General features: G+C 42.6%; 1 protein-coding gene across 6 annotated transcripts in view; it reads left to right on the top strand.

Annotated features, from left to right (window-relative positions):
- Positions 1 to 21,443, top strand: part of FIG4 (FIG4 phosphoinositide 5-phosphatase) — a 101,566-nt gene extending 80,123 nt beyond the window's left edge. For 5 of the 6 annotated variants that reach the window (XM_036317391.1, XM_036317387.1, XM_036317390.1 and 2 more), the window contains one exon: positions 20,343 to 20,870. In XM_036317391.1, the coding sequence (XP_036173284.1) occupies positions 20,343 to 20,520 (178 nt within the window). In that variant the 3' untranslated portion in view covers positions 20,521 to 20,870. Of the gene's footprint in view, positions 1 to 20,342; positions 20,871 to 21,332 lie in introns of those variants that run through there. The other variant, XM_036317388.1, reaches the window with a different exon arrangement.
- The last annotated feature ends 3,446 nt before the right edge of the window (positions 21,444 to 24,889 follow it).

Raw genomic sequence — 24,889 nt, 5'->3', positions numbered from 1 at the left:
CTTGTTTTGAACATTTTTAACACAGTAGGCAATACTCTTCTCAGTTTTCTCCTGCTGAAACAAAATCAGTTATTGGTTGGTTTGTTTATAGATCATGTTGATGATATAATTAAATTGAATTTATTGTTTACTAGTTTAAATTTATTATTTCAGTTTAGCCTTTAATTTTTTTTTTACACATTTGGAATCTTGGGTGTTTCTCAAAAGTCTCATAATAAGTACATCAATTGGTATCATCTGGATTTTTCATATACATCTTTCTTCCCAAAGCCTGCCTATAATGGCTTCTAGAGATACAAATATATAATCAAACTTGTGTAGAGAGGGGCTAGATGCTGTTCTGAGAATATCCTGTTAGCATGCGTTTAGCACCTATCAGGACCATGACATCCGAGAACTGGAAAATGCCTAGAGATCTTTGGATTCAGTCCTCTGATTTTTATAAGAAAATAAAGCCTGGAATAAGTCAGCAGCTCAGAGTTATAAAACGTTTAAATGACAAAGCTAGGACTCAAATTCATTTCTTTGAGACTTAAACACTAAGTGCAATAACATGCGATCCCTGAGCCAGACAGCTGGAATTTCCCCAACCCATACTGCTATTGGGTGCAGCTAAAACTGGGGGAGCCTCCCACAGGGGCATGGATAGTAACAAATAGTGACATCTAGCTGGTTGTCACCAAAAGAAGAAAAAAGGGGAAAGATAAGCATAAAGCAGTGAGTTTGAAAGTATGATCTGCAAACTCCTGGGGGCCTTGAGACCCTTTCAGTGGGCGATCATTATCTTCACTGCTACACACTTATAGAAGAGAGAGAGAGAGAGAGAGAGAGAGAGAGAGAGAGAGAGAGAGAGAGAGAGAGAGAGAGAAGGGAGGGAGGCAGGCTAGCCACTGACAAGTCCTTGATGAAGCAGTAAAAATTAAGTAGCAACTCTCGAATGCATGTCTTTTTAGTATTTATTGTGATAAAACAGGAAACATACTACATAAAATACTCTGATTGACTATCAAAATATGATGGTTGTCTCAAGGAAAAGCACTTGTAAGATTGTCGAAGTTGTGAGCTGGACTTGCTACTTTTTTCATGAACACCAATTGAAGTAATGATGACAGACAAGCTGTGGTTCTTCAGACTTAGGTATTTGGCAGACACTTTCTAAAGAAATGAACAAAATAAGACTTTTACTTTAAGAAAACCAATTGAGAGTTTTTGTCTACAACGATAAGCCAAAATCAAAATTTTGTAAAACTTGTATCCACCATCATGAACACTACTTGAAGGTTTTTCTGATGAGATTGGTAGCAATCTTAATAAGTGTGATTTTTTAAATCCTATATAATAAAAGCCTAATATGCTAAGTGTCCGGTCGACTGCTCAACCAAAGTGTAGTATGCTAATGATATGCTAAGGCCACTCAATTGCTTGCTATGATGTGCACTGACCACTAGGGGGCAGACGCTCCAACCAGTAGGTTATCTTGCTGCTGGGGTCCAGCTTATTGGGACTGAGCGAGACAGGCCGGACGCACTCTGGAGCCCTCCCACAGTCCCTCCCTGGCTGGCCAACCTCCCACATCCCTCCCTGGCCCCGATCGTGCACCAGTGGGGTCCCTCAGCCTGGCCTGCACCCTCTCGCAATCTGGGACTGCTCAGGGGATGTTGGAGAGCCAGTTTCAGCCTGATAGCAGAACGACCAGTCACTGTGACACGCACTGACCACCAGGGGGCAGATGCTCAATGCAGGAGCTGCCGCCTGGTGGTCAGTGTGCTCCCACAGGGGGAGCACCGCTCAGCCAGAAGCAGGGCTCACAGTTGGTGAGCACAGCGGCGGTGGTGGGAGCCTCTTCTGCCTCTGCAGCAGCACAACCTCCTTCCCCCCGCCCGAGTGCACAAATGTTGTGCACCGGGCCTCTAGTTGTATAATGAAATTGTTACCATTTGGAAGATGTTCATAACTCCATGAACCAATACTGTCCAAATGACCAATGCATGCTATTTAAAAATCATCCATGGATAAGAAAACGTATTCCAAGTGCAAGATAGACCAGTGGATTTTAAGATAAAATCATATGAAAAGTTTATTGGTATGGTTTCAGATTCCACATTGCAACTAACCTTTCAGAAACATGTCAAATGTTGGTGTAATATCAAAGAAAGGTATCCACGATCATTTGGAAGGGCTACTAAATGCTTCCTTTTCCAGCTATATCCCTCTAAAGTCAGATTTAATTTATATACTTTAACCAAAACAACATGTCATGACCATTTCAGAGCAGATTTGAGAATTTGGTTGTTCTCTATTAAATAAGACATTGAAGAGATTTGCAAACATGTAAAACATTGCTATCCCTTTCACTAATTTTTGTTTTTGTTTTAGAAAATATGGCTATTTTTCTTTAAAATATATCACATTATGTCCATTTTGGGCTTATTGTTATTTTTAAGTAAGTTAATAAATATTTTTAAATTCCTAATATAGTAAATTTCAGTAGATACAACATCACATAAACCAAAGCTTACTGAGGTCCTTGGTAATGTTTTTAAGAGATAAAGTGTCCTGACACTACAAAGGCATCGAGTAGGTGACCATTTATGTCAGTATGCAGCACTGAGGCAGCCAAGGCACTACCACATTTGTAGCCTGTCTCAGTCCTTGCCAGCAAAACGATGTTCTTGACTGGTTGAATCAATGTTTATTTTTTATGTTTATTTAGAGGAATTGCGGAAGCAAATGTTATTTTAAAAGGTTTCTATCAAAAAATTGTTTGGGCCTCGTAAGATACTTTCTGCTCCAAATAACAGAACATCTAACAGCTGGGTTCACCTCTAGGATAATGTACAGCTTTGACTTCACTGAAGATTACACACAGGGCAGGTTCCAGAGCTGGTTGATTCAGGAGCTTCAGAGGATCATAAAGTGCCCAGTGTCTTTCCATCTCTTTGCTCTCCCATCCTCGGACTGCTAGCAGGATGGCTAGGGCAGGCCCAGGTTCCACAGTCAGACATGGCCGTGCCTAAGGGAGAAAGGGGCATTTTCCCTGTGCCTCAAGTCCCACACTCTGCCCAGCAGACTTCTCATGCCTCAATGGCCAGGATTGGGTCACGTGCTCATCCCTAAACTTGTCATTGCCAAGGGCCATGGGCTGTGATTGGCTTAAAATAATCATGTTGGGGAACCTGGATGTGAAGAAGTCATTTCACAATGATTTAGTTATTAAAAACAAACCCCCCCAAAATTTTATACTTTTCCAGTTAACTGTTAGTTCATTCGCACAGGAGAGGCAGCATGAACCTGTGGAAAGAAGCCTGAGCCTGAGAATCGGGAGCCCGTGGGTCTGATCTCACATCTGACGTTGTTGAGTGATGGTCCTGCCCTGTCCTTCCCATGCTCCCTCTGTTAAATGAGGGCTTGGACTAGAGCACTCGTTCTGACATCTTCTGGTTCATCGCTTCCTTTATTCACCCACTAACTCCTTCATTCTGTAATACTTAGAGTGCTTACTCTATTGTGGAAGTCACAGGCAGGATACAGATCTGCACCAGATGCCTAACCACAGCAGACGTGCTTCCTCCTGCACTAGGCACGCATTGAAAGCCCAAAGGGAAGTAATATCCAAACTTTCCTTACTTGTAGAATAAACTGTTTAATGCCCTCCGCAAAGCTCATTAGCAGACAGTTACATTGGGGAGGGTTCTCTCTCATCTTAGTAAAATGTAAAATGTTTTCAGAGGTGAGAATGAAGACCCACAAATTGTATTCTGGAAAAGATAAGTCTTTGTCCTCAGGAAAAATGCTTGTGGGCCTGGCTGTGTGATTGTTGCCCTTCTAAAGAGTGTGATATAGAGAAGCCAGCTATCAAGAGAACAGAAAAACAGTTGAGAGAAATGAGATCATGCTCTCCGAATACCCAAAAGCACTCTTACACTTTATTATTTAGATAAAATGCTTAGAAAATTTTTATTTATTTTTATTTTTTTTAGAACTAAGCCGCTAAAATTTTGGAGACCTTTCTCATGTGCATTGTTGGTTCATTTTTCATGTCACGTGAAGTGCTGAGATAGCTGGCAGTATTTACCTCAGCAAAGAGAATTAGAAGTCCTGTGATCAGTCCCTCAAGTAATAGGTGAAGGCAGGGCCTTTTTGAGTTACTTTGGGACCTGTATGGGGAACATACAGGGAGGAAGATTGAAGGCCACTGAAGAGAAAATCTTTCAATAAGTAGAGCTGTCAACAATGGTGTGTAAACATTCCATTAGGTCAAAGGCATCAGTTGTCCCAGAGCCAAGAGGCCTAAAGCAGAGGCTGGATGGCCCGTCAGCACTGCTGCGGAGAGTCTCTTCATTGACCTGAGGTTGGACAAGATGATTCGGAAGGAAGGTCATCGCTAAGATTCTGCAGTTACCAGTGTCACAGCCATGGGACGTCCAGTGGTTGGGATCATTAGCAGTTTGAAACAAAAAAATAGGTGATTCATTTATTCACCAAATATTTATTAAGTACCTGCTATGTGTTAGGCACTCTTTGAGACACTGGAGATACGATAAAGAACAAACCTGACAAGATGCCTCAGGGGATTTATGTTCTGGGGTATGCAGACAAACACTGAACTAATAAATAAGACAATTACATGTTCAATAAATGCCCTGAGCAACACAAACCAGGGTGATGGAAGAGAGTGATCTGTTTTAGATTAGGATGTGAAGGAAAGTCTCTTCGAGGAGGTAACGTTCAAGCTGAGACCTGAATGAAAAGGAGGCCAGAGATGACTGGGAAGAGTGTTCGAAGCAGAGAGAACATGCACAAAAGACCAGGGCAAGGACCAGCATGGCATGTTTGAGATGCAAGCAGAAGGCTGAATGAGAGGTCCAGAGGAGTGTGCATGGATGGAGTCAGGCACAGGTAGGGGCCAGATCCCTCAGGAGCTTAGCCGTTATTCTGTCCAGTGGGAAGACGCTGAAGGATTTTCGGTAAAGAGTGGAAGGCTCTGATTCACATCTCTAAAAGATAACTATGGGTACTTTCTGGAGGATAACTTATAGGGGGCAAGGAAGTAACCAAAGAGAGAAATAAGAAATTTAAAATAAGTGTGGTTTTACAGAAGCCAAGAGAAGAAAATGTTTCAAGGAGGAAGGAGAGGGCCCCTGCCTGGTGGCTCAGTTGGTTGGAGCGTCGTCCTCCTAGTACACACTAAAAAGGTTGCAGGTTTGATTCCTGGTCAGGGAACATACCCAGATTTCAAGATTCAATCCCATCAGGGCAAACATGGGTGTTAACATCTCTCTCTCTCTCTCTCTCTCTCTCTCTCTCTCTCTCTCTCTCTCTCTCTCCTCCCCCCCCCCCCTTTCTCTCTCTTTAAAATCAATTTAAAAAACACATATCCTCAGGTGAGGATTTAAAAAAAAAAGAAGGAAGGAGTGGGCAGCATTGTTGAATACAGAAAAGTTAACTGGAAGGCTGTTGGTGGCCTTTATGAGGAAATGTTTATCGGCAGTAACTTTGCAAGCCCACTTGGAGTGAATTTAGGAAAAAATGGGAAGTGATTGAGAGGACATGGGGAGTAGAAACCATTCTTTTAAAAATGTTATAAAGGGGTACAAAGAAATAGGACCTGAAAGGGAATATGAAATTAAGATATTGTTTCTAAGATCTGAGTCTCCAGCAGCTTCTCTGTGCTGACGAAACGGGGGCTGCAGAGATGCAGATGCTGGGGATTCTGGACAAAGCATTGTTTTGCATTTTTATTGAAATCCATAATTTCATTATCTTTGATGTTGATTAGTTTGTTGGGAGTTTCTGTATTAAGTTGAACCATATGAAATTACCAATATGCACACATTTTGACCTACAAAAATATCAATGTTACATAATTCTACCTAATAGAAGTACGATTTTCTACTTTAACTTAGACAATTTTAAATTTCTCTCATAGGTCTTTATCATTTATATACATTTTAAATTTGGAAACAATCTCAAACTTATCTAAAAGCTGTAATTACAGAACAAAGAACATTCCCCCCCCCCCCCCAAACAATTTGAGAGTAAGTTGTAGACCTCATATTCTGTCTCTCCCTAACATTTGAGTAGGTATTACGGTACTACCTATAAATAAGAAAATTCTTCTACAAAATCACAATACAACCTAGTAAAATCAGAAAATTAACATCAAAACTACCAGCCTATCCTCCGATGAAGCTATTGAAACCCCATTCAAGTTTATGCCAGTTGTTTCATTAATATCATTAATCCCCAAAAGCTCTAGTGTAACATCTCATGTTGCATTTAAATGTCATGTCTCTGTAGTCTCCTTCCTTCTGGAACAGTCCCCCAGTCTTCCCTGATTTTCAGGACCATGACTCTTAATTAAATTTATTAGGGTGACATTGGCTAACAGGGTCATATAGACTTCGAGTGTATATTACTATGACACATAATCTATTCATTGCATTGTGTACCCACCATCCAAAGTCAAAAATCTTCTTCCATTACCCTCTACTACCCTCCCACCCCCTTCCCTCTGGTAACCATCACTCTGTTGTCCATCTGTGTCTCTGAGTTTCAGTTTTATATGGAACATATGACTGAAATCATGTAGTTCTTAGCTTTTTCTGACTGACTTATTTTGCTTAGCATAATGTTCTCAAGTTCCATCCATGTTGTTGCAAATGGCAGTATTTCACTTTTTCTTATGGCTGAGTAGTATTCATGTATATATGTACCATACTTTATTTATCCAATCCGCTATCAAAGGACACTTTGGTTGTCTCCATATCTTGGCTGCAGTGAATAGACGTGCACATATCTTTGCAAATAAATGTTTTTGAGTTTTTTAGGTAGATACCCAGAAGAAGAATTGCTGGGTCATATAGTAACTGTATTGGTAGTTTTTTTGAGGAACCTCCATACTGTTCTGCATAGCGGCTGTACCAGTTTACATTCCCACCAGCATGAATGAGGGTTCCTTTTTCTCCACAACCTCTCCAACTTGTTATTACCCATATTGTTGATAATAGCCATTCTAACAGGTATGAGGTGGTATCTCATTGTAGTTTTGATTTGCATTTCCCTAGTTGTTAGGGAAATTCAAATTAAAACTGTCAGTAGCTCTGTAGTATAATTTGAAGCCAGCAGTGTGCTACCTCCAGCTCTTGGCTGATTGCTCTGGCTAGGATTTCCAGAATTATGTTGAATAAGAATAGTGAGAGTGGATATCCTTGTCTTTTTCCTGATTTTAGAGGAAAAGATTTCAGTTTTTCACCATTGAGTATGATATTGGCTAAGGGTTTTTCATATATGACCTTATTATGTTGAGATACTGTAATCGGACAAACAATGGGTCCATGCTGCCTGTCACTACTTGAGCCAATTAAGCAGAGACAGGGTTGAATCATATATGAGCGTTTATTCCAATATTGCTGGCAGGATGGGAGAGCAGCAGGTTATCCATAAAAATCTGCTCTGCTGCCCACCATTAGCCAGCTGCTTATATACACATAGAAATTCAAAGGAAAAGTAGGCAAAAGGGCAGTTTACAGATATGCAAAAGGACTAGGGGTCTTCAGAGGGCTTAGTGATATGCAAGGGCTGGGGTTACATGGGGAAATAGCCAAAAGGAGTGCCAGATGGGCAATTAACAGGTAAGCAGGCCGGTGGTTTGCAAAGGCCTGCAGGTGTGCAAAAAGGGCTGGGGACCTTCAAAGGGCTGTCGATTCTGGTTTCTGCAGCAAAGTTGTTCATCTTTCCATGATAATAGGCAGCTCCAAATGGGGAGGAAGGGCTGTATCTCCAGGTCAGCTCCAGCCAGGGTAGAATGTGTCTTCTTTAATCAGAATAAAACAATCACAGTTAACAGAGCATGTTTAATATTTCTTACAATACTAGCTGGTTCCCTAACATTCTATTTCTTCCCCCTTTCAATACTTTCCTTCTATACCCATGTTATTGAGTGTTTTTTATCATAAATGGGTGTTGTATCTTGTCAAATGCTTTTTCTGCATCTATTGTTAAATCATATGATTTTTATCCTTTGTTTTGTTAGTGTGGAGTATTACATTGATCAATTTGCATATGTTGAACCATCCTTGTGCCCCTGGAATGAACCCCACTTGATCATGGCATATTATTTTTTTAATATATTGTTGTATTCTGTTTGTTAGTATTTTGTTTAGGATTTTTTGCATCCATATTCATCAGAGATATTGGTTTGTAGTTTTCTTTTTTGTTATCCTTGTCACGTTTTGGTATCAGGGGTATGTTGACTTCATAAAATGTGTTAGGAAGTATTGCCTCTTCTTCAATTTTTTGAAGAGTTTGAGAAAGATAGGAATCTTCTTTGAATGTTTGGTAGGATTCAGTAGTGAAGCCATCTGGTCTGACCATGACACTTGGAAAAATACAAGCCAATTATGTTGTAGAATAGCCCTCAATCTGGGTTTGCCATGATTATCTTCAGGTTATGTTGTTGTCATGTACCCCGCAAATCACACAAGGATGCCTCAAGAAGTCGAATTAAGGAGTCAAATTTATTTCAAATCCGGGACTACGAGGGGGCATTTTGCTCTCTCAAATCTCATAGTGATTAAGTAGCCGCAACACAGATTTATATAGGCAAAAATCACAAAGGTATTGATTACATCTTTGGGTTTGGAATGAGGAACCTGGTTTGCACAAAGCAGTTACAGAAGCAAAATTGAGCAAGTTAGTTATCTATAAAGATTAATTATAGTTTTGGGTCTTCGGATCACTGAATCAACGGAAACACATTATCTGGAGCCACTGAGGCAATTTAGAATAATTGTGTTGTCCTGGTCTTGGGTCCACTGAGTCAACCGGAACACAGTATCTGTAGCCACTGAGGCAATTTAGGGTAATTGTGCTGTTCTGGTTTCCAAGTACAGAAGAATGTGCTTCGATAACCAGTAAGATCACAATCAATGGGATATTCAAACCACCAACAATGCAGTATTCAATCGATTGGGATAGCATACATAAGTTCAGAAAATCAAAGTAACTTTTCTATTGTTTTAGCAAGCAAATAACGACAGAAGCCAAGTCAGCAGGGTTAAAATATTAAGCAGCAATTCCCACCAGGCATGGTTGCCACCATGCTTCAGTGTATCTTTGGCAGTGTTAGCCAGACTTCAGATGGGCCCTGCCTCCTGTTATCAGACCCTTAGTCTCTTCCCACATTGTGCCAGAGTTAATTTTTGTATCAAGAGCATATAGCAGAAGTGATTAGGTTACAAAAGTGATCTCTAGCAGAGGGGGATGGGTGAGGTAGAAGAGGACATAGAGGGGATAAAAGGTGATGGAAAAAATAAAATAAATTTCTTTTAAAAAGTGATCTCTTGGACCACTTGCTCTTGGGGAAGCATGCTTCATCTTGTGAGCAGCCCTTTGGATAGGCCCAAATGGCAAGAAACTGAGGCGTCTAGCCAACAGCCAGTGAGAAATTGAGGCCTTGCCAACCATGTTGAGTGAGCTTAGAAGTAGATTCTTCAGCCCCAGTTAAACCTTGAGTTGACTGTTGCCCTGGCAAATAACTTAACTTTGACCTTGTGAGACCTTGAACCAGAACCACCCAATGAAGCCACTCCCAGATTCCTGACCCCCAGAAACTGTGACATAAGTGTTTGTTGGCTTACAGCACATAATGAATACAGGCAGGAATAGCACAGAAGTGATCCTGGCCTCTTTTTTTTTAATTTTTATTTTTTATATACATATATTTTTATTTATTTCAGAAAGGAAGGGGAAGAGAGAGAAAGAAACGTCAATGATGAGAGAGAAGCATTGATTGGCTGCCTCCTGCACTCCCCACACTGGGGATCAAGCCCACAACCCAGCATGTGCCCTGACCGGGAATTGAACTGTGACCTCCTGGGTTCATGGGTTGATACTCAGCCACTGAGCCACACCAGTTGGCAGCATGGGCTCTTTTCATTGCATCCTATCAGGTGACACACAATTTCAGTTCATCCCATTATTAATGGTCTTTATTTCAATCCCTTGATTAAAGTGATATCTCCTGGGCTTTTCTACTCTGCAGTTTCTCTTTTATTTTCTCTCTTAATTTGTGAATATTTTATGGGAGTTAATTTGAAACTATGTAAATATTCCTTCATCGATCTTTAAACTTATTTATTTATTTATATTTCTCATTGTGAGATCTTGGTCTCCTGTGTTATTCAATGGGGGATAATTTGTTGCTATCATTTTTTATGTTGATGTTCAAATTGTCCCAAATTTCACAAGATGCCTTAAACTTGGCTAGTGTGTGCTTAGGACATGTCCTCATCATTTTTTGAGCACATCCTTGATTTCTGGCACAAGTTGTTCTAATCTCATCATGTCCTGTACTTGCTCTAACCCTGAAATCAGTAATTTTTCTAAGGCTCTCTGGTTTCTTTTAGTGGAAAATGGTAATAAAGCCAAGATCTGGGCATTAGGTTTGCCTATTGCATTGGGGCATTGCTGTTGCCAGGACCATTCATAGAACATACACACATTTACATATACATATATATGTAAGTATATGCAGACCTGTATATGTAAATGTGTACATATATATGTATATACTATATATTTGTATGTGTATATATGTATGTGTGTGTGTGTATGTGTATATATAGTATATTATATAATAATAATACTAGCGGCCCAGTGCACAAGATTCGTGCACTTGGGAGTGGGGTCTCTCCGTCCGGCCTGCACCCTCTCGCAGTCCAGGAGCCATCAGTCAGACATCCTTAGCGCTGCTACGGAGGCAGGAGAGGCTCCTACCACCGCTGCTGTGCTCGCCAGCCATCAACCTGACTTGTGGCCCCTGCGTTGAGCGTCTGCCCCCTGGTGGTCAGTGTGCATCACAGCGACCCGTCGTTCCGCTGTTTGGCTGATTTGCATATTACCCTTTTATTATATAGGAGGATATTTAAATCCCTAAGTTCATATTGACACCTCTAATTATAGGTATCCAGCATTTTTTTCTACCTTTTTCCCTTTCCATTTTAGTGTTTTCTTCTCCAGTGAGAGATTGAGCGCCTGTTACCCATATTATATTTATTTATTTGATTCATTCCTCCATACATACCCAGTCTCCCATCTCCACTGCATCCACCCTTTCCCAAATGTGGATGCCCTCCATTCAGGCTCTGACTCTATTGCGAGACACCCACCCTCATGAATGCCTGCTTCATCCCCTTGGGCTGCAGACCCCTCCCCCATAGGGATTCCTACATCTGCCTCTTCTTGCTCAGGCTCCAACATACCTCTTCAGGCTACCCTTGCACACGGAGCCCTGCTGACCCCTCAGCCTTTAACTCCCCACCTGGGTCTGTCCTCTGTTGGGATGCTCTCCTCATTCTTTGTCCTTTGAGAACAGCTGTTATGCCTGTAATGTGCAGCCTGTCCTTATTGGCAGAAAAGACCCAGGATGTGTAAGATAACCAGTCCCCGTGGCCAGTGGCACCAGATACTGTTGGCCACTTCCCCGGTCTTTGTCATCAAAACAGAAAACAGAGGAAAACTGCATTTCATTTTACAACTAGAAAGATAATATGCTCTGCAGATGGAGGGAAACCATACAGTTTATAAATTGCACTCTAAATTGACAACATTTTACCTGTTTCGAGTCCAAAAGGCATTCTGCTTTATTTCCCTAAAACCAAAACTTGTTTTAGAAACACAAATAACATTTTCGTTTTCAAAGAGAATATAAAACCACTGTCATTTGTTGTACCTGGACCAATAAAAATATAAATGACTATGGCCAAGACATTAGGCATTAAAGTATTCCATTGCCATCCATATACGTGCTGTGGCAGCCTGTCCCTTCAGTAGCTGCAAGTGGCCCCTTCCCACTAGCCTGGCTGCCTGCTCCTGGGTAAAGCAAGAGAGAGCTGGAGCTGATGCGCTTTGCTCTTTGGCTGGCTATGGTGGTCAGAATTCAGTTGCAGAAATAAATAATCAACTCCAGGTAGTTTATTATACAGAAAGTGATTTATTATAGGGTTTTAGGTGGTTCTCAGAATCACAGGAGAGCCAAAGAAACCGACTGTAGACCAACTTCCAGGAACAACTCCCAAAACCACGTGGCAAACTCTTGAAGTGGCTGCTGCATCTGCCCTGATCAGGAAGCTATCACCGTGGCTGCTGGCTGAAAAACCAGCCACCTCAGACATAACCAGGAAGCTGCCACTGCAGGGGCCAACTCAGGACCTTGTCACCTCTGCCACAGTCTGCAAAATGGACACTGTATATCTTGCTTCTTTACATATGACTCAGTTCCAAATCTTAGCCTTCTGTAGTACAAGTGGTGGGTAGAATGTAAATCACATTTTGAACCTGAATTGAAGGGAACAAAATTATTTTTTGCTTTAGAGCCTCTGCATGCTAGAAGGGGAGTTCAAGTGGCTATTAAGAAATCTAACCTGTTTAATGCAATCCCCATTAAAATACCTATGGCATATTTCACAGACCTAGAACAAACTCTCAAAAATTCATCTGGAATAAAAAAAGACCCCGAATAGCTGCAGCAATCCTGAGGAAGAAGAACAAAGTTGGAGGGATCACAATACCAGATATCAAGCTGTATTACAAAGCCACTGTTCTCAAAACTGCCTGGTACTGGCACAAGAACAGACATATAGACCAATGGAACAGAACAGAGAACCCAGAAATCAACCCAAGCCATTATGTTCAATGAATATTTGACAAAGGAGGCAAGAGTATACAATGGAGTCAAGACAGTCTCTTCAATAAATGGTATTGGGAAAATTGGACAGATACATGCAAAAAAATGAAACTAGACCACCAACTCACACCATACACAAAAATAAACTCAAAATGGGTAAAGGACTTAAATGTAAGATGGGATGCCATAAAAATACTAGAGGAATCCAAAGGCAACAAAATCTCAGACATATGCTGAAGCAATTTCTTCACCAATACAGCTCCTAGGGCATTGGAAACTAAAAAGAAAATAAAGAAATGGGACTACATCAAAATAAAAAGCTTCTGCACAGCAAAAGAAACCATCAACAAAACAATAAGAAAGCCCACTGCATGTGAGAACACATTTGCCAATCTTATATTTGATAAGGGCCTAATCTTCAAAATTTATAGGGAATTCATACATCTTATTAACAAAAGAAAGATAAACAATCCAATCAAAAAATGGGCAAAGGACTTATATAGACACTTTTTGAAAGCAGACATACAGAAGGCCAAGAGACATATGAAAACACTAGAGGCCCGGTGCACGAAATTTGTGCGTGTGTGTGTGTGTGTGTGTGTGTGTGTGTGTGTGTGTGTGTGTGTTGGGGATGGGGGAGGTCTTTCAGTCCGACCTGTGCCTTCTCGCAGTCCGGGAGCCCCTTGGGGGATGTCCGACTGATGGCTTAGGCCTGCTCCTCGCTCAGTCCCAATTGGCTGGACCCCAGAAGCAAGCTAACCTACCAGAGTGTTTGCCCCCTGGTGGTCAGTGCACATCATAGCAAGCGGTTGAGTGGCCTTAGCATATCATTAGCATATTATGCTTTGATTGGTTGAATGGACAACCGGACACTTAGCATATTAGGCTTTTATTATATGGAATACTCAAAGTCACTAATCATTCAAAAGAAGCAAATCAAAACCCATCAGAGTGGCTATCATCAACAAATCAACAAACAACAAGTGCTGGTGAGGATGCGGAGAAAAAGGAATCCTCGTGCACTGCTGGTGGGAATGCAGACTGGTACAGCCACTGTGGAAAACAGTATGGAGTTTCCCCAAAAAATTCAAAATGGAACTTCAATTTTTTATCCCAAGAAACCAGAAACACTAATCAGACATGACATATGCACACCTATGTTCATAGCAGCACAATTTACCATAGCTAAGATTTGGAAACAGTCTAAGTGCCCATCATCAGATGAGTGGATTAAAAAAGTGGTACATCTACACAATGGAATACTATGCTGCTGTAAGAAAGAAAGAACTCTTACCATTTGCAATAGCATGGATGGTCCTAGAGAGCATTATGCTAAGCGAAATAAGCCAGTTGTAGAAAGATAAATATCACATGATCTCACTCATATGTGTGATATAATGAACAACATAAGCTGATGAATAAAAATAGATCCAGAGAGAGAGAAGCATGGAACAGACCATCAACCTTCAGAGGGAAGGCACGGGAGTGGGGTGGGTAAGAGATCAACCAAAGAACTTGTATGCATGCATATAAGGATAACCAATGGACATAGGCACTAGGGTCGTGAGGGCATGTGCTAGGGAGTAGGGGTGGCCGAGGAGAGGTCAAAGGAGACATATGTAATACTATATATAATACTTTAAACAATAAAGAATTTTTAAAAAAGTAATCTGTTATCTGTCACAGCCTACCTCTCTAGCTATCCAATTATCCATGAATATGTTCTCGCTATAAGTAGAACCCCCTTCCCCCTCCCACTAAGATATTGCATCCCACTCAAAGTCCAGGATCTCTGGGGTTAATGCAGCTGTCTTTACCAGGCCCAGATGAGGACTTCTAATCTAGTGACCTATAAACAAAAAGATTGCCTGTCTGCTCCCAACATACAATGGCAAACGGAGAGAAAAACCCTCATTCCAAAAGGGAGAGAATGGGAAACATACAACTGCCATTGCTGTTAGCGGCGATGAAATTCCATTAGGCAAGAATGAGGAAAGCACCCGAATTAGAGAGTGGGGTAAGGTCCTTGGTATATTAGCCGTCTCCCATTCGCTGCAGTAACAGCATAGCTGATAAGCAGTCATGTTTTAATGTCCCTAAGGCTAGTTGTACTTCTGCTGCCCTACAGGCACCACCTCTAAGCACATTAGCTTGATTTTTTTCCAACATGAAAAAGCAACTATATCACCTTGGTAGAATAGATTCATGACTAGACTTCCGTGTATATGCGTAACTTGTGAAGATACAAGCATCCTAACAAGGGGGCTCAAAAGAAGCAATAGATGGTCACAGAAATAAGCTATTAGAATGGCATCCACAAACTAAGGGCTCAAGGGCCTGAGAAATATTAAAGGCTAGAAAGAGAGAAAACCATTTCATGGCAATGTGTACCATAGGCCCCTCTGCCTGTTTGATGATAAGGGTTATTATTTCCTAATAGAAATTACAAAACTGGCAGAAAGACAAATAGACTCATGATCAAGGGCTCGTACTAGTCAAGCATTTGCTGAGGTTTTGTTCCACTGAGCCCACAGCATCTGATGGCCATGAACATGCCTTAATTATAGTTTTCTCCTAGAAAGTAGAGAAAGTAACAAGAGAAAGGACCTAATGATGACCGTCATCTGCAAATAAAGGAGTTGGCCGAGGTATTTTGTAAGGTCTTATTCAGCTATGATATTCTTTCGATTCTGTGACTTGGTCATGACCGACAAAGAATGATTTGGTGAGGTGAAAACAGCCATGTTGGGAGAAAACTTGGAGTTTGTGGTAGCAACAGAAGGGACCACTAGAAGGGAAATATATTGTATTTAGAACCATTACTCAATTTTCTGGAAACGCCACATGGGATTTGATGTATGCCAAAATGCTAATGATAGGAAAAGTGCACGATTTTAACATATGAAAAAGTATCACATACCGTATATAAAATTGTTGAAATTATACAAATATTATCTAGTTCTTCTGTTACCAACTGCAAATCATCATGGCATTACTAAATTCAGAAGACATTTCAATCTGACCAATTAAATATTTTCTTGTGAAACCAACATGTGTTTACCGGGTATAAGTCAGAAAAAAAGTTTTACTTTAACAGGAATTGAACTTTACAAGGGACTCAAATATTAGTTCTGCATCCAAGTGTGAGATATGGTTATTATCAGACATGGTCAGATTTTAACCAAGTGAGTAATACCACATTTAAGAAAGAGCATGGCAGGGCACCAGTAAGATTTCATTTAAAAACATGTGGTGTGTCTAATGGATTTCTGTCTGAAGGGCTGCCCTTCTGTGAATGGGGACTGCAGTCAAGGCTAAGTGCCATCCAGCCTCGCTGTCTGAGTGCACCCAGCAGTATGGGGTAAGCAGCCCACAAATGAGCTGGCAAATACATTATTCTAAACAAGACTGTAACATTCCTTGAGGGTAAATGCAGAGCTCTCCTCAAAGATGGACCTAGGTATCCTATATAATAAAAGGATAATATGCAAATAGAACGGCAGAACAACAGAACAACCAATCAAAGTGTAATATGCTAATGATATGCTAAGGCTGCTCAACCGCTCGCTATGATGTGCACTGACCACCAGGGGGCAGATGCTCAGATGGTAGGTTAGCTTGTTGCTGGGGTCTGGCCAATCCGGACTGAGCGAGATGGGCTGGACACCCCCTAGAGCCCTCCCTTGGTCGCTCCCCGGCCCAATCGTGCACCAGTGGGGTCCTTCAGCCTGGCCTTTACCCTCTCACAATCCGGGACCCCTCAGGGGATGTTGGAAAGCTGATTTCAGCCCAATCCCACAGGCCATTCCCACTGGGAGAACACCAGACTGCAGGGCTCATGGCTGGTAAGTGCTGCTGCAGCAGCACAAGCCTCTCCTGATCAGGACTGGAGTGGCAGATAGGAGCTGCAGGCAGCATTAGACTGAGGGTTTCGGCCCAATCCCTGCAGGCCACCCAGAGGGACCCCACCTGTGCACAAATTCGTGCATCAGGCCTCTAGTTGTAGATAAAAAGAAATGAGCCTGAAAGTTTTCACATCATTTAGTGTTTAAATACTGTTGTTTTTTTCTTTTCCATATAGAAACAGATGCCATGTAAGCTAATAAAAAGGCAATTCCGAGTAGTATTGGGAATGTTAGTGGTTTTACTTCCATCTCTGCCCAGTGCCTTCAGAGACAAAATGCCAACCAGCAGGCCCTATGAGGGTCTTGGATGTTCTTGTATTTTTTCCCCACCTTGGATATGTGTAAGCCAACAAAAAAATAGCAAATGTGTGGTGAATCTAATATTGCTGCTTCTCTTTATAGTTGTTATAATTATGTTTACAAATGTTAAATGATGCTTTCTCGGTAGAGTTAGTGATAATATATCATTCAAAAAGATATACCTTGCTTTAAAATATTCAGTTTTGCTCATTGTCCACAAAAAGATTTTTTTTGTGTGTGGCATTTTAGATAATTTTGGTCTCCTTAGACCAAAGATTCTTAAACTTTACCAAGTATCAAAACCACCTGGAAGACTTGTTTCACCTTTGCTGCTCCCCACCCTCAGGGTTTTTGATTCAGTCGGTCTGGGTGAGCCTGAGAACGTGCATTTCTAACAAGTTTCTAGGTGATGCTGCCGGTCTGGGGACCACACTTGGAAAACCGCAGCCTTAAGACTGAGGAACATGCCCGGCTGCTGTGGCTCAGTGGTTGAGTGTCAACCCATGCACCAGGAGGTCACCCATTCGATTCCTGGTCAGGGCACATGCCCTGGTTGCGGGCTCGATCCCCAGGTGGGGGCGTGTAGGAGGCCGCTGATCTATGTTTCTCTCTCATGGATGTTTGGATCTCTCTCCCTCTCCTGTCCTCTCTCTGAAAAAACAGAAAAAAGACTGAGGAACTCATTCTCATTATAGATATGCCTTAAGCTTCTTTCTGGCCCAAATCCATTAATAAACATTTTAATATTACAGTTTTGTTATTTAATATAGACTTTGAATCTAGAAGAATAAAAAGGACCCGGGGGGGGGGGGGGGCGGCGGGCAGGTTGATACATTTGCTGACTCCCTACACTGTTTTGAAACTGATGAGGTAGTGTTGGAGCCCTGAAACTCCCCCCCCCGCCCCCCCCCCCCTCCACACACACACACACACACACTCCACCAGCACTCAGCCTGGTGCCATTTAAGGCCCATGTTCGGCATTTCGTATTTAGAGTGTTTGTAATGGTTTGACTCCACGCGCAGTGAAGCAGTTACTGAGAACTAGAACTAGGGTGAGGACTCCTGGTTGCTCACCGAAAGCCCGGGCACCGGGTGGCAGTGGCTGGTCTGTGGCCCTGTTTGTGTTGTGCTGGCCGTATGTGGCCAGGCAGTCGCTGGGCTCCAGGCTGCTACCTCCTGCAGCCTGCCTGCCTGTGTCTTCAGCGGAGGCCTTTGGTGACCTGGCATTTTCCCTTCTTGGCTACATTAAGATTTAGTTCCCAGACCGTGTCTTGCTCCATTCATTGGACGTCTGGTGTGATTTCACCCAGAGAGGGTTCCTGGCAAAGGCCTGGCTTCAAAGACAGGATAGAAACCATTTGTCCTATGTAAAAATTAACTTTAAATGTCCCATCTGTAAAATGGAGAGTATAATTCCAGGATGGGTGCGAAAATCAAAGTAATATATGTGAGAGGGATGTGAGAGGGAGGAGACAGACAGGCGGAGAGGGTGTGGTTCAGGAGGCGTTACTGTGGCTGGCGCTCTGATGACAATCTCTCAAAAGGCTAGTGGAGCCTCCTTTTTAAAGGTCAGGTTACAATGATTTGACTGAATATTATCAATCGTTGAAGGATTCTAGCATCTCACTTTGAATTATGTAAATGACGGTAGAGTTGCTGTGTTTTTGTGAGGGAAAACTGAGAAGAGTTCATATATTACTCATCCTAATTACTCACCATTATAATGTGTCAGCCACAGAAATTACAATAACAGTGACTTTTGTTATCTTGAAGAAGAGCAGGAGTGCCAGGCTGGTGTACAGACTGAGGTTCAGAATCTCAGGATTCTTTCACCTTGGCCATTGATTTTTTTTTAAAAAACTGTGAGTAAACCATTTTATCCTTTGGTTTTTGTTTAATTAAATGAGGATCCAGTCTGAGATTATGTGACATTACCAAGAGTGCTTTGAAAAAAAGGGAGTATTTCATAAACTATATATCAGATTTGAGTTTAAATATGTTACCAAGGTGCAGACAACGGAGGTTAGCTCCTGGGACCCCAGCCTGGACAAAGATGACTTTGTCTTTGTGTCATCTTGGTGCCCTGATGGGGAGAGCTCCCCTCCCCGTGGAGGCCCAGCCTGGGCTGAGCGGTCCAGGGTGTTGCAGTTGCACTCCCAGTGCCTCACGGCGTCGTTTTAGATGACCATCCTCCCCCATCGGTGGCCTCTTCCACCCACCCTCTGCACATACTCACTCCGCACCGCACCTGACTTGGTTGACTCATCCCTTGAGGACCTGCCTCCAGTTAAGAATGTAATAACTAGTGGGTGCCCAGCCTTCTTTGAGTGGAGGGTGTGTCAGACTCCTGGCTGCATTATGACAAGGCCTTTCTGGAGGCAGCGCCTTCCCCAAGGGGTGGATGGCAATTTCACGCACTACAGCGGGCTAGGTGGGTGGGAATGGAGGAGTGTTTTTGAATAGAGAGATTCTTGGGTGCTTTTCAGATCACCTCAGAAAGGAAGGAAGCTGCCTATGACAGATCCACAATCCCTCATCCTAAAGCCTGAGGCCAGATGTGTTTCAGAATTCAGAATTTGGGGGATGTTCACATACCAAGATGGCACATAGGCCTTATAATAATATCCCCAGTGTGATTCGAGGCCTTGTCTGATCATCAAATACCGTAACAGTCCCATGAAGAAGTGAGATGAGTATTGTCAGTTCAGGTTAGGCTGTGCCTCCAAATGAGTTTCCATTGGGTCAGGTTCTACCAGCAAAGTAACATTAGGTCATTAAAGCTTTTAGGATTTCAGAACTGCAGACAAGGAATTATGCACCTATAGTTATTAACAATGGCTCACGTTTACTGAGCACTTACTGTGTGCCAGGCACTGTGCTAATTGAGCACTTCACACGCATAAACTCATTTATTCCTCTTACCAGCCTGTGAGATGGGAATTACTAGTATCTTCTACTTCACAGATTCCTACTAAATCTTCCTTTAAAAAACTATTGATACCTGTTAGAACTAATAAAAAAATTTAATAAAGTTGCAGAATACAGAATCAATATACACATACAAAAAAATGATAGAGTGCCTGTATGTGGCCAAGGAGCAAATGGTCCCTACAGCCCCCACCAGAAGTTTCTCCAGTCATGTGAGGGGGGAGACGGGTGCAGAGACATGGGTGTGCCCACAGCTGTGGGAACAGAGGAGGGTGCCTGCCCAGCCTGTGCTTCAGGAAAGGCTCCCTGGGCAGGTGCTGGCCCAGCTCTGTCCTCTAGGCAGGGGAGGAAGCCAGCCCAGAGGGACAGAGGTCACTATAGCCCGTCGTTACTGCTAAGTCCGCATGTTCAAGGTCAGCAGCTCTCAGACGTTTTGAGACCCCCGCTCCCTGTGGTCCTTCCTTTATTTTCTTTAATGTAGCCCTCTTCTCTTCTCTTCTCTTCTCTTCTCTGTTGTAGAACACCCATTTCAGCTTTCTCACAAGATAATATCTATGAAGTTCAGCCACCAAGAGTGGACAGAAAATCTACTGAGATCTTCCAGGCCCACATCCAGGCCAGTGAAGGTATCATGCAGCCCCTGGGGAAGGAAGACTCCTTCGTGTACCGGGAGTACATCCGAAACCGCTACCTGTGAGGAGAGAGGCCAACCAAGTCCGTTTGCTTATGTTGTCATCTGCTTTGTCTCATTTTAAAAGGGTGATTTCCTGGCAGTCCTTTACATCTAAAGGGTTTTCCTCTTTTTGAAACTGGTGAATTATAAATTATAGGTTATAAAGAAATGACTGACTATTTTTGCTGTCATTGTCTTTGCTTTATTTTAAAAATGCTTTGCTTAGAAATGCGGTCAATATAGTATCACATCATCACATTATGAAATTAATTTAATGGTACTTATTTAGCACCTGCTGTGTGCCAGGCACTATAGTAGGGTCTAGGAGTAACCACAGTAAAAAAAAAAAAAAATGAGAGACCAATAAATTCCTGCAAAATGAAGTCAGATTATTTTTCTTTGTAGTTAACATATATTTAAAATTTATTCTGATAGTTTTTATGTTAACTTTGTGTTTTGATAAAAAAGTGTATTACTTTGAAGCCCTTAAATATTTATGGATAAAGATGTCAGCAAAGTGCTCTCTAATGAGCCAAATACTAGTCACTGTAAATCTGGGAAAAAGTAAACATGAGGTTTTTGAACTATCCCGACCAACTTTCTATAGATATGAAGTTATGTAAAATTAAACATGAAAAACCAGTTACCTGCATAAGTTTTATAGTGTGCCACTGTGTTACATGATTTGACATTGGGTGTCCAGTCGGGGTTGACTCATCATGTGCACATACGGTCTGTTCTCTGTTCAGTTCAACATTGCACGGACAACATTCAGCATTTTCTAGTAGTTTAACACAAATGGTTTGATCTCATTATGTCTATGCTTTTCCCCCAAGTTGTCTCAGTTCTCCCTCCTCATAAATAAAATAGAGAAGAAAACCAAGCATCTAATGGGAGAAGGAAACTGATCATCCGAAGTGACCTTGAAGGTATCTGCAAACCCGAGATTCTGGGGTTCTGTGGAAGATTCTACATTGCAGATAAAAGTTAAGCCCCTAAGAATAGACACATTTGGTTGATGCCATCATAAAGCCAGGATGAAAAAATGGCAAAATAATAGGCAAGAGGAATTTGGTGTTGTCTGCTCAGAATAAAACTGCTTAGCGTGGCCAGAGGAGGCGAAACTAGCCCAATGTCCCAAACATGCTTTTCTTGAAGTCATGTTTTGCTCATTTAAAATACATTCACGTTTTAAAACATATTCTCTCTTTCTAGTTTGCCCCTGGCATTTTTTATTTGTTTTCTCAATCTCTCCTGCCTCACAAACAATAGAGCTAACTGATATTTGGTACAGTTAAATGGATCCTTTATTGAAGAGAACATTATCTATTTTACTTCCCTATTGATACTGAATTGGCTCCCTTCGGAAGAGGCAGTAGATTATTTTGGAAATGGCACGTGTACTACAGAGAAAGGGCAAATAGCAATAGTAAAATATTTCCTCTAATTAATCTCCTTTTAATGTGCACAAATTTCATGCACAGGGCCACTAGTTTACTAATAAAGAACAGTCAGCTATCATTTAACTACTACCCCCACACAAAATACTTGTACGGGTTCATTTCTTTGGTACATTCATCTGAGTGGACTCTGATGTAATTGCCATCCAATTGGTAAATAAGAACTGTAGTCTGAAATTCATCCTCAGTAGTTGAAGAAGACTTTTTCATAAAGAAAAACACAAAACTAAACCACCTGCATTAGCTTGTAGAGAAAGAGGACTGGGAAACAGGATTTGCTAAACTAGGCAGCAGCTAGAATGCTGATGAAAAGCAAGAGAAACCTGGCCTGGATGATGGGGGGAGGGTCACAAACACTTTGGCCTCCAGGTTAGTTGTAGAAATAAGGAAAGTGCCTCTGTCTGCAGTTTTTTTTCCTGCTAAAAAGCAAATAATTCCAGCACTCCCCTACCATCATTTTTTTTCCTTTAAAAAAATGGGAATTATAATTTAAATACAAAGTTTTCTTTTCCCTTGTCCCCTGCCTCCCCCTACCCCTGCACCACAATAATTGTACTTTAGAGGTGGTTGGGCTGGTGATAGAATTTACCATCTGGTCCCAAGGTGGCAGAATAGCTAAGACAGGTGCATTCCAAAGATCCTGCACTCAGGGAGCAGTGGCCTCATGGTGCCACCTGGGGCTACACCAGCTGGATTCTGAGTCATTTCCTGTGGGGAGGGGAGGGAGTGCTTGCTCACGTGTGTGGGAGGGGATCTCTGGTTATCTTAGAAGACATTTCTGGAAGTGTTTGGGGCAAAGAAGAAGGTTTGTGTGTCTGCTGGGCAGCTAGCGTTTGTGTGTGCACCTGCTGTTTTGTCTAGTACATCTCATCTCTGTGGAGTGCCTCCCCTGCACACCACCCACTGTGATCCCTCCTTCTGACCCAGAGTCATTAGGTCAGAGCAGGAGAGAGTTGAAATTCCTCCCTGCTTCTCCTTTTCTTGACTTTATTGAGCACCGGCATGTGCTGGGAGCCACGCTGGCTGCTGGAGTTTAGAGTTAAGCGGGAGGAAGACTGCTCCTTGCCCTGAGGACTCAGCAGCATAGAGAGAAAGCAGTTTTGTGGACAATCTCATACAAAATAATTTCTCAAGATCACTGCTCTGCACATAGCCCCAAGGAGGGTGTAACTAACTTTCCAGGGGAATTTTTACTGAACTTGGTTGTAAGAGAAGGACTGAAAACTTGACACATAGGGTAGCAGGGAAGGCATGCAAAAGAACTATGGAAACAAGCAGACTGTTAGGGGGCCTGGAAGTCATTAGTCACTGCTGGGCATGGAGATAGTGGAGGAAAGAGGGGAAGATAGATGAGGAGGGAGAGGTTGGCAAATACAGTTGGAAAGATAAGTCAGGTGAGATTATGAAGGACCTGATAGGCTCACTCAGTAGTTCTCAAACATTTGCTCTTAGAACCCCATTACAATCTTAAAAATTATTGACGATCCCAAAGAGCTCTTGTTTATATGGGTCCTATCTACCAATATTTATCACATATAAAAACTGAAAGTGATGCTTTGAAATATGTATAAATTTATTAAGATAATAATAAACCCAACCCATCTTAATATAAACAGCATATTTTTATTAAAAATAACTTCTCCATAACAAAACATAATAAACCCATCACATGTCAAATAGCATTTTTGTGTGTGTGAAAAGTAACTTTAAAAAAATAACAACAATAATAATGATTGGCATTCTTTTATATCTCAAACTAGAGGCCTGGTGCACGAAATACGTGCACGGGTGCTGTCCCTAGGCCTGGCCTGCGATCAAAGTGCAAGTGTCTGGCGTGGAAGGGCAGGTCCCAGCTGATCGCTGGGCCCTGGGCAGCACCTGGGCCCCCCGGGCCCCCGTGCGTCCCCCTCCACCTGAGTCACAGCGCCCGAGTCCCCATGCAGAGATGCGGTGAGCGCAGCCAGATGCTACAGGCCGGGCACAGTGTGGGCCACTGGGCCACCCAGAACCACACAGAAGCCAGGTGGACAGCATGCTCTCTCCTGGCCAGCCTCGCAGACCAGCCCCTGTGCAAACCCACAGGGCGCCCGACCGGCCCCTACAGTCCCCAGTGGCTGCAGCCCTGCTCACCTGGAAGAGGCCGCGCAGGTGCGGGGCAGGCTCCTCACGGGCACCCGGCACCTGAGCGTGGGGTCTTCCCTGGCACACGAGCCCTGGAAACCTAGGGGAGGGTAGCAGGGAGAGTGAGAGAAAGCTCTGCGGACACCCCGCATTCCCACTGCACCTCCATCCCTGTCACCCTCACCCCTAGGTAGCTGGCAAGAGGTCGCAGCCCCCCGCCCAGGTGCCACAGGAGGTTGGTGGCTGCCACCCACCCCCAGGTCCCCGTCCCAGCCCAGGGCCTGGCCCTGATTGGGAGATGGGGGCCTGCTGGCTGCTGTTCACCGTCTGTGGGGCAATGGGCAGGGTAATCGGGCCCATACCTACCTTGGCCTGGCGCCAACTGCTCACCTGCTCCACCATCCCACCGTGGTCCCACTCTTGTCGGGGCCCACCAGAGCTGGCAGCTCCTCCATTGCCACCCGCCTGTTGCCAGCTCTGTGTCACTGACGCCCGCCATGTTCCGTGCTGCCCCCTGGTGGTCAGCGCACGTCATAACAAGCAGTTGAACTCCCACGATGGCCCGAGGGGACAATTTGTATATTAGGCTTTTATTATATAGGAATCTTTTAAACTTCTGGCTTAATGGAAAACAGCTGGATTCTTGTATCTTCTGTATTTGATCTATTTTGACATGTTGTTTTGGTTAAAAGGTATAAAGAAAATCCATCATTACACAGATGAGTTGGAAAAAGGAGGATTTTTAGATTATTATGGATATTCTTTCTTAATACACAAACACTCAATTGGTAATTTCTTAAAGGTTAGGTGCA

This window comes from Myotis myotis, unplaced genomic scaffold (genome assembly GCF_014108235.1).
Source record: "Myotis myotis isolate mMyoMyo1 unplaced genomic scaffold, mMyoMyo1.p scaffold_m19_p_7, whole genome shotgun sequence".
In the NCBI taxonomy this organism is placed as follows: domain Eukaryota; kingdom Metazoa; phylum Chordata; class Mammalia; order Chiroptera; family Vespertilionidae; genus Myotis; species Myotis myotis.
The sequence above is the reverse complement of the archived record's forward strand: the minus strand, read 5'-3'. Positions and strand labels throughout refer to the sequence as shown.